The sequence below is a fragment of the Erithacus rubecula genome (genome assembly GCF_903797595.1).
Source record: "Erithacus rubecula genome assembly, chromosome: 23".
NCBI classification, from domain to species: Eukaryota; Metazoa; Chordata; class Aves; order Passeriformes; family Muscicapidae; genus Erithacus; species Erithacus rubecula.
The window spans coordinates 6255024-6269162 of NC_136675.1; the positions used below are offsets into that span (position 1 = coordinate 6255024).

Here is a 14139-nt window from a genome sequence, read left to right on the forward strand (position 1 = left end):
GGGGGTTTGGAGCTCCAGACCCCAGAGTGCTTCCCTGCAGGGAGCAGCCACCCCCAGAGCCTGGCGGGTGTCTCAGGGGTGTCCTGGGTTGGGGCTGTGCCTCTGGTTGTCCCCATCCCACTGCAGCAGCAGCCTTTGGGCCACTCTGCTGTCCCCATGGCAGTGGTGGGTGCTCAGGGGGGGACAGGGGCTGTGTCAGCACATCCTGGCCTCATCTTGTCCCCCTCTGCCTTGTGACACGATCCCCAGGGTCCCACAAGAGAGGGGCACAGGGCAGCTGCCACGTGCAGTGCAATGAGTCCCCTTTGTCCCCTTTGTTGGGCAGCAGACACAGAGTCAGGCTGGAGGTTTGCAAAATGCCATCCCAGGGCCCTTTGGGCTGCAGGAACGTCACTAAACCCTGCCCAGGCTGACAGGGAGGGGGACAGTGCCCACAGCCCCGGGGTCACAGCATCCCCAGCACCCTGGGTGTGCAGTCACCCACTCTGAGAGTTCAGGAAAAAGGAAAATGCACCATCGGTTCCAGCTCTGCTGCCTCCTCGCTCCCTCCACTCATTTTGTCTCTGTCACGACAGCAGGAGGTGCCCTGAGCCCTGAGAGGCTCTGGGGTGTCAGGCAGGTCTGTGCCCCCCAGAAGCTCTGGGATCACCTCTCTGCTCTTTGCCCCAAGCCCATCCTCCCAGCCTGGCAGGGTGTCTGGTTTCGGGTGCTCTCACACTTGCTCAGATCCTGCTCCAGGCTGTTCCGGATGTGTGACAGTGGAGGGTGTGGGAGGATGGCAGGATGGCATCAGGAGTCCCCAGGGCCAGCATTTGGGTCCCAACCCCAAAGGGGTGTCCCCAGCTGAGGCCAGGCTGGTGTAGTGTCACTTGAAGTGGTCCTGGTGACAAGGGTGACCCCGTGAGTGGCTCAGCCCCAACCACCTGTGGGTCTCTGGAGTCCCCAGGCTTGGCAGGAGCTGCTGCAGGGACATCCCCGCTGGGATCAGCCCTTGGTGGCTCATTTATCACCACGAGGATCCCCCAGAGCATCGGGAGGAAAGGCTCAAATCCCCCCACGGGAAATTGTGCAACACCAGATCTGGGGGAGAAAATCCTCCTAATCCAGGGAAATCCTGGTCTGTCTACTTCTCCTTTTCATGTGTAAGGCTGGGTTCACCTATCTGTGGTCTTTCTGCACAATCTCTGTCTCAAAGACCTTCTCTTTGTTCCCCTAAAGCCCTGTTTGCCCAGGAGGCAGCTCCTGAGTGCTTTGCTCAAGGACAGGAATGCCAAAAGCATTCCCGGGAGCTGAGGAGCCCCTGGGACAAAGGGAGCAGAGTAATGGTGCTGGGGTCACACACAGTGGGGAGTCTGGTCCCTAGAGATGGCCAAGTGCCACCACAGGAGTCCCCTCTGCTCCTGGGCAAGAGGTTTTCCCTGTGAAAAGGGAAACTGAGGCAGGTCTTTATCCACACCTCTTGTTCTGAGGTATTTTGTGTCACTGCTTTGGACACCCTGGTGCCAGGGTCCCAGGAGGTGACATCCCTGTGACACAAGGCAGTGCCAGGGGAACTCAGCTGCAGCTGTGTGAGGGGCCAGAAACTGTGAGTCATTGGTGACACCCAAAAACTGGGAGTGCCTGGAGCAGCTGGGCCACCCACCCTGCTCATCTCTCAGGTTCTGCTGCATCCCAGCTCCTGCCTGTCCCCATCCCAAGTGGCACTCAGGGCATGGCCCTGGTGCCACGCTGGTCCCCTTGGCTCAGTCCAGCTGTGCTGCCTCAGCTCAGGGAGATCTTTGGACCCTGGTGGCCCGGGCCAGGGCAGCTGGTGGCTGTCACTGCAGTGACACGTCACTGACAGCTCTGTGTGTGCTCAGTGGGCAAACAGCCCAGACAGGATCGATGTCCATGAGCCCAGCCAGGGAGGGACACACTGCCAGTGTCCCTGCATCCCTCCTAGCACAAGGCAGGATGGCTTAAAGTGAAAGAGGGGGGATTTAGGTGAGATATAAATAAAGATTTAACAATGAGGACGGTGGGTCACTGGCACAGGTTGCCCAGAGAGGTGGTGGATGCTCCATTCCTGCTCCAGGCCAGGGAAGATGGGGCTGGGAGCAACCTGGGAGGGGGGATGAGCCAGGCTGTAAGGCTCCTTCCAACCCAAACTGCCCCATTCCAAGGGATGGAGGGATGGGATGGAGGAAGGGATGGAGTGAGGACTGAGGAATGGGATGGAGGGAAGGATGAGGTGAGTGGGCTGAGGAATGGTGAGGGGATGGATGGATGGATGGGCTGAGGAATGGGATGGAGTGGGGACTGAGGAATGGGATGGAGTGGGGACTGAGGAATGGGATGGAGGGAAGGGATGGAGTGTGGGGCTGAGGAATGGGATGGAGTGGGGACTGAGGAATGGGATGGAGGGAAGGGATGGAGTGTGGGGCTGAGGAATGGGATGGAGTGGGGACTGAGCAATGGGATGGAGTGGGGACTGAGCAATGGGATGGAATGGGAACTGAGCAATGGGATGGAGTGGGGACTGAGCAATGGGATGGAATGGGGACTGAGCAATGGGATGGAGTGTGGGGCTGAGGAATGGGATGGAGTGGGGACTGAGCAATGGGATGAAGGGAAGGGATGGAGTGTGGGGCTGAGCTGAAGAACAGGAGAACGAAACGCTGAAGGGATGTGGGGCAGAGGCGAATGACGAAACCACCGGGACACGAGCGGCGCAGCGCTGGAAGGGGGGAAAGGCCAGGACAGCAAGGAGCAGGAGGCGGGTCGGGGCGGTCGGGGCGGGTGGGGCGGCCCCGCCCGGGGCGGGCTCCGTTCTACAAGGGCGGGAGGCGCAGCTCGGGCCATTCATCGCTCGGCATGGCCGGCGGCGGCGGCGCCGATCGCGCCGGGGCCGGGGGACTCCTGCGGGCCGGACCCGGGCCCGGGGGGCGCCTGCCGCCCGCGCTCCGCCAGCCCCGCCGCAGGGTGAGCCCGGGCACGGCGGACGGGGGTCGGGCGGGTTTGGGGAGGGGGGTCCCGGAGGGTTTTGGATTTGGGGAGCGGGGTCCCGGCGGGTTTTGGATTTGGGGCGGGGGGTCCCGGCGGGTTTGGGGCGGGGGTCCCGGCGGGTTTGGGGCTAACGCCGGTCCCGGTCGCAGGAGAGCCGCGAGCGGCTGTCGGTGTGCAGCAAGCTGTGCTACGCCGTCGGGGGGGCTCCGTACCAGATCACGGGCTGCGCGCTCGGCTTCTTCCTCCAGATCTACCTGCTGGACGTGGCGCAGGTACGGCACTCTGGGGCTCGGTTCGGTTCGGTGCGGGTCCTGGAACTCCCGGTGCCGCTTTGCCCCGGGCGATGCGGGTTTTGCCCGGTCCGGTCCCACGCGTGTCGCCGCGCCGTGTTTGGAGTCCCCGCGGAACAAAGAGGGGTCGTGGTTGTTGTTTTGGGGGCGCTCAGGACCCGTCCTACAGACCCGCAGCGTGCCGGGTCGGTGTGAAACACGGAGGGAAGGAAACCGTGGGTTCCCTTGTGCTGGGTTTGGGGAGCTCTGAGATGTGGGAATTCCCACATCTGGGAATTCCGTATGGAAAGAGCGTGTTGGGGCAGCTCTCGGAGGTACTGGGAGCCTCAAATCCGTCTGAATGAGGGGGAGAGGCCAAGAGACTGTCCCCAAATGTTTGTGGGGTCACAGCAGGTACGGTCAGGCTGGTCCTGAGAGGCACCAGGGGTTTGCATATCCTGATACGAATTCCTCCTCTTGCAGGTGGATGCTTTCTATGCCTCCATCATCCTGTTTGCTGGACGGGTGTGGGATGCCATCACTGACCCCATGGTGGGATTCTTCATCAGCAAAACCCCCTGGACCCGCTTCGGCCGCCTGATGCCCTGGTAAGAGCTGCTGGTGGCAGCCTGCATTCCCTGCCTGCTGTGTCACAGCTCTCCCTGCCTGCTCTGGCTATCCCCTGTGTGCAGGGCAGGATGTGCTGACGCCCTGGCTCGCCCAGCTGAGGTGCCAAGAGCTCCAAAAAGCCCCAGGTGCCACCAACTGCTCTGACCTCAGTGTCACTGCACCTGCGAGTTCCAACGTCCTTGCCACCTTGGCTGGACTTTGCCTGTGGTCCTGGCTGGTGGCAGCCAGAGCAGATGGCAGCACCTCCACAGGGAGGAGGGCCAGGGGTGTGTGTGGCCGACCTGGGATGGTGGAAATGCCAGCTGACAGTCACAAGGGGCAGGGAAACAGCTGTCATGGATCTGCACGTGGGTGCTCGGTGAAGGAGCAGATGGGATGGGCTCTGTGAGCCCCCAAATGGCTCAGGACGTCCCTGAACACCTGTTTCTGCACGGGATGTGGAGCATTAATGCCCGAATGGGGACAGGGTGGCTAAAATAACCTGGGAAACACAGGGAGAGGTGGGCAGGAGTGGGGGGGAGTGGTGCAGTGCTTTCCCCCACAGATTACAGCCTCTGCTTCCTGCCTTTCCTGGAATAGCTCCGGGCAGCAGCAGGCAGTTGTTGGAGGCAGGCTGCTCACACGTGGCCTGGAATAGCTGCTGCCTGCCTGCAGCAGGGTCTGGGGTCTGGAGATTAGCACAGGGCTGTGTGTGAGAGCCTGGGATGGCTCCACTCGCCCTAATCTGCAGGCAGGGGGTGGGACCCGAGTGGCCGCATTCCTCCTGCTCTGTTAAAATTAGCCAGAGCTTTGGGCTTTGAGCTGGGCCCCTCACAGCTCGCTGCTATTGTGCCTGGCTCGAGGGCTGCCCGCTGAGCCCAATTTGGATGGAGTCGAGCTGATTTTAAACCTCTTAAACCCAGGTTTTTCTGGCTCTGCGGGGCTGTGCCGCCCCGGGCTGGTGTTGTGCTGTGGCTGCAGAGCTGCTGTGGCTGCCTCAGTTTCCCTTCAGGCACTGGTGGGGGGCTCAAAGCTGCTGCCTGACCCCTGCCAGGTGACCCCACTGTGTCTGAGGCTTTATTGCCAGGCCCTGATCTGTGGCTCCAGCACAAAGCTTGTTCTAGTTCCTTGGAAGGGAGAAGACACCTTTCCCGAGAGCCACCACCTCTCTTGTTCAGTTCCCTCTCTTTGAAACAATTTTTTTGGGTGCATTTCCTTCTACCACCTCATCCATTACTCCCCCCTCTTCTCCCAGCCTCGTGGACGTCAGCTCTGAGCTAAGATCCCATTTCCTTGACCACCACGGGCTGGCTAAACTTTTCCTTGAGGTGTCTATGACTGAGAACCCCCCACCTTTGACCTGCGGGGGCAGCAGCCGTTTGGGAAGGCTGGGAAGGGAGGGAAGGGGGGTGTGTGTGCTGCACAAAGGAACACACCATGCAGCAGGGCCAATGGGAGCCGGGGCACGTCACGGCAGCCGAGCCGCCTCCAGCGCCTTCCTCACCTCGCCCTGGGTCAGGGGTTACTCTCAGTCACTGCTGAGCCCCTCCCCCAGGAGCTGAGCCCCCCCACGGGCAGTGCTGAGCCCCCCATGGGCAGTGTTGATCCCCCCAGGGGCAGTGTTGATCCCCCCAGGTCTCTGAGTGGGACAATTAGTGCATCATGCAATGGCGAGTGTGACGCTGCTCTGGTGCTTTCACTCCGCTTTTGGCTCCACGTTTCTCTTGGCTCCACGTATGTGAGAGCAGATAAGGAGGGGCTGGAGCTGCTCAGAACTTCCCTCCCTCCCCTCCTCCTTCCCCGACGGGTGACGTGGGCGAGGAAAAATGTGCATGTGTTGGGTCCTGTGCAGCCTCTGTCGCTGCTCTCCATCCATGGGGTTGGTGTTTCTCGCTCTCTCCCTGACTTTAAATTTAAGCTTTGTGTCCTGTACGTCAGCCTGGATGGAAAGATCTCGCTGTACCCTGGTAGAGAAGGGCCATGAGTGGCTCTGGCCCGTGTTCAGTCCTGCTGGACTCGCTCCAGGCCTCGCAGGCTCTGCCCTGGGGTTTGTGGAGTGCAGGGTGCTCACAAATCCCCCCGGTAAAATCCATCTCCTGCCTCAGCACCTGGCTCACTTCCCTCCTTCCTTGTCCCCTGGGTGTCCCCAGGCTGCTGGAGCAGGGCAGAGCTGTGCCCTGGCTGCCCTGCAGTGGGACAGGAGTTATGACATCCACTGCATGAGCAGGGCAGATGTCCTTGCTGGCAGAACTTGCAGGAATCGCTGCCAAAACCCAGCACTTGAGCAGTCCCCTCTGATCCTCTGTTGCATTTTGCATCCTTGCTCCCACAGCTCTGAAAGGCTGGGCAGAGGTGGAGGAAGGAGCCAGGAGCTGCTGGTTTGCTCCACAGAGCAGGGCTTGGGGGGTCTTGGCAGCAAAGCCAAGCTGGTGAGAGGTTTTTGGGAGCAGGGCTGAGCTGCCTGGCTGCTCCCCAGCCCTTGCCAGGGTGAGGGAGGTGATTACATCCTGCTGAGCACAGGGTGCTGCCTGGGGGACAGGCTGGGGCTGGGGCTGGAAGCCAGAGCAGGAGCAGATCAGTCACTTCTGAGGAAGGAGTTATCCCTGTTAGTGCAAGGAAAGCTCTTCCCTGGAACTCTGAGTCAGCTCTGAGACCCGAGCTGCTGCCTCCAGCCTGCTCTGGATCCCCTGGGGCAGCTCAGGAGCCCCCAGATCAGATGCCTGAGCCCCACGGGATGTGTGGAAGCAGGAGGAGCTGGGCTGGTCAGGCTGTGCACACAAGGCTGACATTTTCTTCTCTCAAAGGATCATGATCTCCACACCTTTTGCCATCATCTCCTACATCCTCATCTGGTTTGTGCCTGACATCTCCACAGGACAAGTGATGTGGTATCTTGTTTTCTACTGTGCCTTCCAGACCCTCGTGACGGTGAGTCAGGCTCTGCTCACACATGGCATGGAGTCTGCAGTGCCTGCCCCTTGCTGAGCTGCACAGAGGGGCAGAAACCACCCTGCCCCAGGTCCCTTGGACCATTCCATCCTTCCTGAGTAAATTCTCCTTGTGCCTTTGCAGTGTTTCCACGTGCCTTACTCAGCACTGACCATGTTCATCAGCAGGGAGCAGAGCGAGCGGGACTCGGCCACTGCCTATCGTAAGGACTCCTTCTCTCTCCCCTTTCTTTCTTTTCCCCTCATCCCTGGGGGTTTGCAGGGAGCTGTTGCACAGCTGGGCTGCCTCATTTCTCCCTGGGAAGGGCAGTGAATCCCAGCTGGGGATGCTCAGAGCTCAGCCCTGCTGGTCCCTCCCTGCAGGTATGACCGTGGAGGTGCTGGGCACCGTGCTGGGCACTGCCATCCAGGGTCAGATTGTTGGCAAAGTGGACACTCCCTGCATCCAGAGCCCTTTTTTCTTCAGCCTGACCAACTCCTCAGTGGCCATGGAGGAGCTGAACATGACCCATGACACGGAGTCACTCACAGACACTGTAAGATGGGGGTCCCCTGCTGTGTGTCCCCTCAGGGCTGCCTTGTTCCTGGGCTGAGCCCCCTCAGGGCTGCCTTGTTCCTGGGCTGAGCCCCTTCCCTGACTGCTGCTCCTCTCTCACACAGAGGAATGCCTACATGATTGCTGCAGGGGTCATCGTGGGGCTCTATGTGCTCTGTGCCCTCATCCTGGTGCTGGGTGTGAAGGAAAGGAGAGGTGAGGATGCAGAGGGGCTGCAGTGCTGGGCACTTGTGGAAATGCTGCTGTTCCTTCCTCTCCAGGAGCCTGGCTCAGCTTTTGGTCCCTTGTTTGAGGAGGAGAGGGGCAGGTGGAGCTGGGGAGGTGCTGCAGGAGGCCAGAGCACCTCTGGGGTCTGTTAGATAACCTTTATCTCACCCATTTTTGGCTGGCCAAGTGCCAGTGCCAACCAGTGCATCCCAGGGGGGCATGATATCCAAATTTTTTCCCTCTCCTTGTTTATCCTGGGGGGATCAGCCAGGCTGCTCCATGGGGCTGAGAGACCCCAGGTGAGGGCAGGAGCTGTGATGCTGTGGGTGGGCAGGGGTTGTGGGGGGTGCTGGGCACCCATGGGTGTTATTTTGGGGGGGATCTAACGCTGGGCTGATCTCTGCTCCCCAGAGTCCTCTGAGCAGTCGGACGAGCCTGTCTCCTTCTTGCAGGGGCTGAAGCTGGTGATGAACCATGGGCCCTACATCAAGCTCATTGCTGGCTTCCTCTTCACCTCACTGGCCTTCATGGTGAGCTGGGAGGGCTGGGGGAGGAACAGCAGCAGTAGCAGCCTGGGGGTGGCTGTGGGGATGATCCCAGGGGCTGGGAGCACGTGGGGGATGAGCTGGAGCTGCCCCAGGCAGAGGGAGCAGGATATGGCCTCGTGCCCTGGCTGAATGGCCCCTTTCTTCCCTGCCTGTGCTGGGGGTGCAGCTCTGGGAGGACAGACATGGCCCCTCTGACCCCTGCCTGCCTTCTCCACAGCTGCTGGAGGGAAACTTTGCCCTCTTCTGCACCTACACCCTGGGCTTCCGCAACGAGTTCCAGAACATCCTCCTGGCCATCATGGTGGGTACAGCCCTGTCCTGGAGCCCAGGGGTGCCCCTTGGGAGCTGCTGTGGGACAGGGACACAGGGACAGTGATCAGAGGTCCCCTGGAATAAGAGGAAGGAGAGGAAGCTGCCAAATGTCCTGGCTTGGCAGGAACAGCAGGGCCTTTGTTCCTGTGTGAACAGGGCCACAGACAGGGCAGACCAGGAGCCATGGGGGCCTTTTGTCCCAATCCTGCCACTTGTCTCCCTCCCCTCCCCACTTTGAGAAAAGGATCTCAGTGTTTCCTGCCAGGAACATGAAGCAAAAGAGCTCCTTGAGAGCTCTTTGCAGCTTGCCTCATTCCTGGAAGCCTTTCCCGCCCTCTCCTCCATGGGGTGCAAAGGTCTGAGGTGCCACAGTGTCCCCAGAGCCTGGCTCCTGGCCAGGCTGTGTGCAGGTGACAGCATCAGCAGCCAGGATTGAGTCAGATCCTCCCTCTGGCAGGGCAGGTGTGGTGCCAGGGCTCTGCACTGGGGGAGGAGGTGGCCCCACACACCACGTGTGGCTTTGTGCCAGCCCTGGGAGCGTGTGGAAATCACAGGTGCTGGAATTGGGATGGGAGGAGGCCGTGCCAGGAGTGTCCTTGCTGGGAAGGGCAAGAGAAAAGCCAACACCACAACCCTTCTGTTCCCACAGCTCTCAGCCACCTTGACCATTCCCTTGTGGCAGTGGTTCCTGACCCGTTTTGGCAAGAAGAGAGCTGTCTACGTGGGCATCTCAGTGAGTGTCCCCTCCAGTGTGGGAGCACGTGGGGAGGATGGGCAGAGCTCCCCCAAAAAGAGCACAGGGCTGGGCAGGGGCACAGTTTGCTGCCTGTCCCTCCTCCTGCTGCTGGTGCTGTGCTGGGGCTCAGGGAGGGGCTCTGCACCTCTGGCTCCACAGTGGGAAATGTGGGAGGGGGGAACAGCCAGGGGATGTGGTGATGCCAAGCTGTTCTCTGCCCCTCTGCAGTCTGCCATCCCCTTCCTCATCACGGTGGTTCTCGTGGACAGTAACCTGTTTGTCACCTACGTGGTGGCTGTGGCTGCTGGGATCAGCGTGGCAGCTGCTTTCCTCCTGCCCTGGTGAGTCTGGGGGCTGGGCAGGGGCTGCCAGAAGGGTTCAAAACCCTCAGAGGGGTTTTTTTGGCAGTGTTTTCTGCTCCAGGTGGGGTTCCTGAGGGAAATGCTGTCAGCAGAGAGGAGGTGCTTTGTGCTCAGTCCTGGTGGTCACCATCCCTCTCTCTGCACAGGTCCATGCTGCCAGATGTTGTTGATGACTTCAAGCTGCAGCACCCCAGCTCCCATGGCCACGAGGCCATTTTCTTCTCCTTCTATGTCTTCTTCACCAAGTTCACTGCTGGGGTCTCCCTGGGCATCTCCACACTCAGCCTGGAGTGAGTTCCTGCCTGGGAGCTGAGGGGAGGGAGGCACTTCCCAAACTCTGGGAGGGAATTGATGGGCTCTAAACCCAGTTTATTTCTCCAAAACCCTCTGCACTGTGAGCAGCTCAGCTCCTGCAAACCCTCAAGGTGCCTTTCTGCCCTCAGCTTTGCAGGGTACCAGACCAGGGGCTGCTCCCAGCCTGACCAGGTGAACTTCACCCTGAAGATGTTGGTGTCTGCTGTGCCCGTGGGGCTGATCCTGCTGAGCCTGCTGCTGTTCAAGCTGTATCCCATCGACGAGGAGAAGAGGAGGAAAAACAAGAAAGCCCTGCAGGATTTAAGGTGAGTGTCAGGCAGTGTGGGGGCAGGATCAGACAGGATTGGGACACACTGTGACTTGTCCAGGAATCCTCCAGGACCTGTGGGTGGTGGTGTGAGGGAAGGGCTGGCTTGTTTTCCCAATCCCAGCTTGCAGAGGGATGGGGTGAAGTGCTGGGAGAGCAGCAGGAACCCGCCCCAGCTGCCACCCAAGGCTCGTGGGGGGGCTGCATGAGGTGCTGAAGTCCCTCTGGAGCACTTTTTGAAGCTCCAAGGCAGATATTACTGGGGTGCAGACCTTGCTCTTATGCCTTCATCCCTGCCTCATTCCCAACTCTTTCCCCCAGGGAGGAGAGCAACAGCAGCTCGGAGTCAGACAGCACAGAACTGGCCAGCATCGTGTGACCTGGGCTGGCTGCTCGCCCTGGGGCTCCCCAAGGACTTGTCCCCTCTGGGCTGGCCCAGCCTGGTGCCACTGGAGGTGCTGGAGGAGCCATGGGGGAGCACCCACTGCCTCCAATTTGGGATCTGTGCCCGTCCTGTGCCTTGCACGGGGCCCACAGAGCACTGGTAGTGTACATTACACAGATGGTGGTGCCTCACCAGAGACAAGCACTCTCCCTGCTGGGCTCTGGAGGGCAGGGAAGGCTGGATTGGGATGGTTTTGCCTGGAACAGCTGTGCCAGTGCCTGCCTGGGGGTGATTGTTAGTGTACATTACACTGTGCCCGTGCCCAGGATGTGAGCTCACCTCTGCTGTCTCTACAGAGGGCACTAATGTGGGAGCTGTTCTTCTTTTTTTTTTTTTTTTTTTTTTACAGAGCCTAATTAACTTAATGATGTAAATACAAAGCTGTTTCCTGTTTGTGTATATATCTGTACAGAACCCAAACCTGAGGATTTAATATTAATTTACATAAAAGTGGGGGAAGTCGGCAGTGAGTGTGAAGAGTTTTTTTTTTTTTCTCTCAGCTGGGATTTTTCACAGCTGTCAGCAAAGCCAGGGTCCCTTTACACACCACGGGGTGCAGGATTGACTTTTCCTGAGCTGTGCTGCAGGAATGCCATAATCCAGGCTGGGCTCAGCCCCTTGCCCCTGTGCAGCTCCTTGCCTGTGTCACAGCCATCCAACAAAGGCTCCATTATTTCCTCCTTTTCAAGAGGGGAACGGGGGTGGAGGGAGGAATGAAATCAAAGTGCTGCCAGCAGAGATGGTGAACTCCAGGCTGGAAACAGGAGAGGCAGCTGGGGAGCTGAGAGAAAGGGAATGCAGCCTGTGGGTGACACTCAACCCTGGCTGCAGGGCAGAGTGCTGGGGAGCACTAATCTCCCTGGATATTTATACCTTCCTCTCACATTCCCTGCTCCCACAGCAGAAAGGGAGAGAGCCCTGCCCTCCCCAGTCCTCCAGCAGCAAGTGGAACTCGAGGGAAGGGGGCTGGAAGCAGCACAGGGGTGAAGCAGCCACCCCCATGGATGGGGTGAATTTTGCTGGCTCTGCCCTGTCCCCAATTCCTGCAGCAGGGGACAGAGCTGCTGCCTTTTGCTGAGCACCTGGGGCACACTGAGAGGTTGGAGGGGCCAGGGCTGAGCTGAGAGTGAGGGGCTTTGGGGAGGGAAGGGTGGCTCATCCTTTGTTCCACATTTGGGTACAAAGGACAGGAATGAGGATGGGGTTTAAAAATAGCAGGAGGGATCAGCTGGGAATGTTCCACCACTCTGCCCCCATGGCCAGGAGGGGATGGTGTGGGGCTGGGAGCTGCTTTTGGGGCTGGGGACATCCCTGCAGGACAACAGGGGGGACAAAGCCAGCACTCTGCTGGGCAGGTGGGTGTCAGGAGCACCTCTGCAAGAGGAGGAGGAGGAGGAAGAGGAAGGCTCCAGCCAGCACAGAGCTGAGGATTGTTGGGAATGTTCTGACCCAGGATTGCCATGACCTGGCTGCCTCTGAGGGGTGTGGGCAGGATTTGAAAGATTGCTGTGAGCCTTTGTTTCTCCTCAAAGAGTTTCAACAGAAATAAGGGACGTTTTATTCTTTGCCTCCTTGTTTTTTGGCTCTGTGGAGTTCACAAGGAGGAGTCTCTGTTTGTTTGGGTTTTTTTTTTTTTTTTTTGTAGCCAGTTCAAGAGACTGAAACCAGCCAGAGGAGCTTGAACTGGGCTCTGGATGTTCCTCACTGAGCACATTGCTTCTGTTTGAGGCTTTAAAGAAAATTAGAAGTGGGGGGGGAAAGTGACCATGGGAGGTGATAACACTGAGCTCTGGGCAAAGCTCCAGCCTGGGAGCAGAGATCTTGCTCCACTTGTGGTTACAGAGGGTTTCACTCCAAGCATGGAGAAGAAAAGGGGTGACAAAAAAATGCACAGGGAGGTGTTTCCTGTACCTACAGCTGTGCTTTGGATTAATCCACACACACCTGGGGTGAGGGGCAGGGAATCAGAGCCAGGAGGTGGGAAATGCAGGGAAAATGTGGAATATGCTCACACCTGCTGGGCTGCTGCCTCACAGGAAGCAGCTGCCAGAATCAGCCCTGAATCCCAGCTGAGAGCTCCAACAGGCTCCTGAACTTGGGGGGGCTGTGCAGGAAGGGAGGTGAAGGTTTCAGGCTGCAAAGGCACAAAATCAAACAAACATCAGTCCTAGGTCCAAAAGGCAGGACATGAACCTGCAGAACTCCATCCTCTGGCACCAACGGGCAGGAGCAGTGACTGCAGGGACAATTCCAGAGCTGACAGCCCTGCAGGGAAAAAGTGGAAGTGTGCAGAGGGTGAGGAATAAACCCCCTCCTTTTCTGCAAGGAAAGGGCAAAAAGATTTATCTGGCAGCAGGATTTGTGAAACATTCCAGTGGCTGCTGCTGAGGATGGATTTTCCTGGGCTGGAAGGATCCAGGAGCAGCAGGAATCACCCAGAGCTGGTTTCAAACACTTCAAACTGAACCAAGCAGAGTTTCCCACAGGAAGGGATGTCACCCCAGAGTCCCCAGGGAGGCTGGAGAAGGGGAAGGTCCAGCCTGGAGGAGCAGCAGGAATGCTGGAGCAGGGCCCTGGCTCAGGATGGGTGTCACAGCTGTCCCCAGGGGTCACCCTGTCTGTGCCACCAGGCTGAGGTCACTCTCCTCATCTGCAAACACAGCCTGATGTGTTCTGGTGGGCTTTGGTTAATGTTTTGCAAAAGCTGCCGTTCCCAAGGTTGTCAGCAGCCCCAGGGTTGCTGGAGATGATGGAAATTATGGGGCAGTGATGTGGTTTCCTGCTGAAAAAAAAACCCCATAAATCCATTTTCCCAGGAATGAAGCTCAGACAAGTGCCCTCCTCACCTCACAGCAAGGAACAAGTGCTCTCCTGTGACTGCAAAAGGCTGCTGAATGAGGGACACAGGGACATTTTAGACAAAACATGGCTGAAAAATGAAGCAAACATTCCCACGGTGCTTGGAAAAAAAATTTAAAAAAAGGTTTGTGAGGTACCAAACGCGTGGCAGGGATGGAGCAGGTTGCTGCAGTTCATGGGCACCAGGAAGCTCTGCAAACACGCAGCTCCTGTGCCCCAGCCTCACCAGGAACTCCAGCTTTGTTCCTCCAGGAACTGAGCTCAGCCGGGCAGACCCACCCCAGGAGCAAACACGGGCTGGGGCATCCCCGGCCAGCCCTGCTCTGCTCTTCCCCCTTCTCAGGTTATTTTTTATTTTGTTCCTCTCCTCGTTCTCTGGGGTTTCTCCTTCCTCTGCCCATGGATCCACCCAGATTTGCCCTGCCCTGCTCTGCTGAGGATGGTTCTTCACTACAGTGACTTTTAGGATGGTGCAAAGCACCAGCCGGTGGCCGCACGCAAAAGAGGCAGAGGTGGTGTCTTATTTTCTATTTTGCATCGCTTTTTTTTTGTCTGATGGTGACGGAGACAGGGCAAGGGGCACAGCGGGTGTGGGCAAGGCGGAAAACGGGGCGAGAAAATCAGAAAACAGCCTCGGTGAGTGGTGGGAAGGAGGGGGTGAGGGCAGGATGGATCCAGCGC

At 58.6% G+C, this 14139-nt stretch overlaps 1 protein-coding gene across 1 annotated transcript; it reads left to right on the plus strand.

The window, feature by feature from the left end:
* The first annotated feature begins 2848 nt into the window (after window positions 1-2848).
* On the plus strand, window positions 2849-11065 carry MFSD2A (MFSD2 lysolipid transporter A, lysophospholipid). The gene is made up of 14 exons (XM_079325617.1): window positions 2849-2961; window positions 3135-3257; window positions 3738-3862; window positions 6668-6791; window positions 6936-7014; window positions 7175-7347; window positions 7472-7562; window positions 7986-8104; window positions 8340-8423; window positions 9084-9167; window positions 9399-9511; window positions 9679-9822; window positions 9976-10152; window positions 10476-11065. The coding sequence occupies exons 1-14, from the start codon at window positions 2854-2856 to the stop codon at window positions 10531-10533; spliced, it is 1602 nt and encodes a 533-aa protein (XP_079181743.1). The 5' UTR covers window positions 2849-2853; the 3' UTR covers window positions 10534-11065.
* The last annotated feature ends 3074 nt before the right edge of the window (window positions 11066-14139 follow it).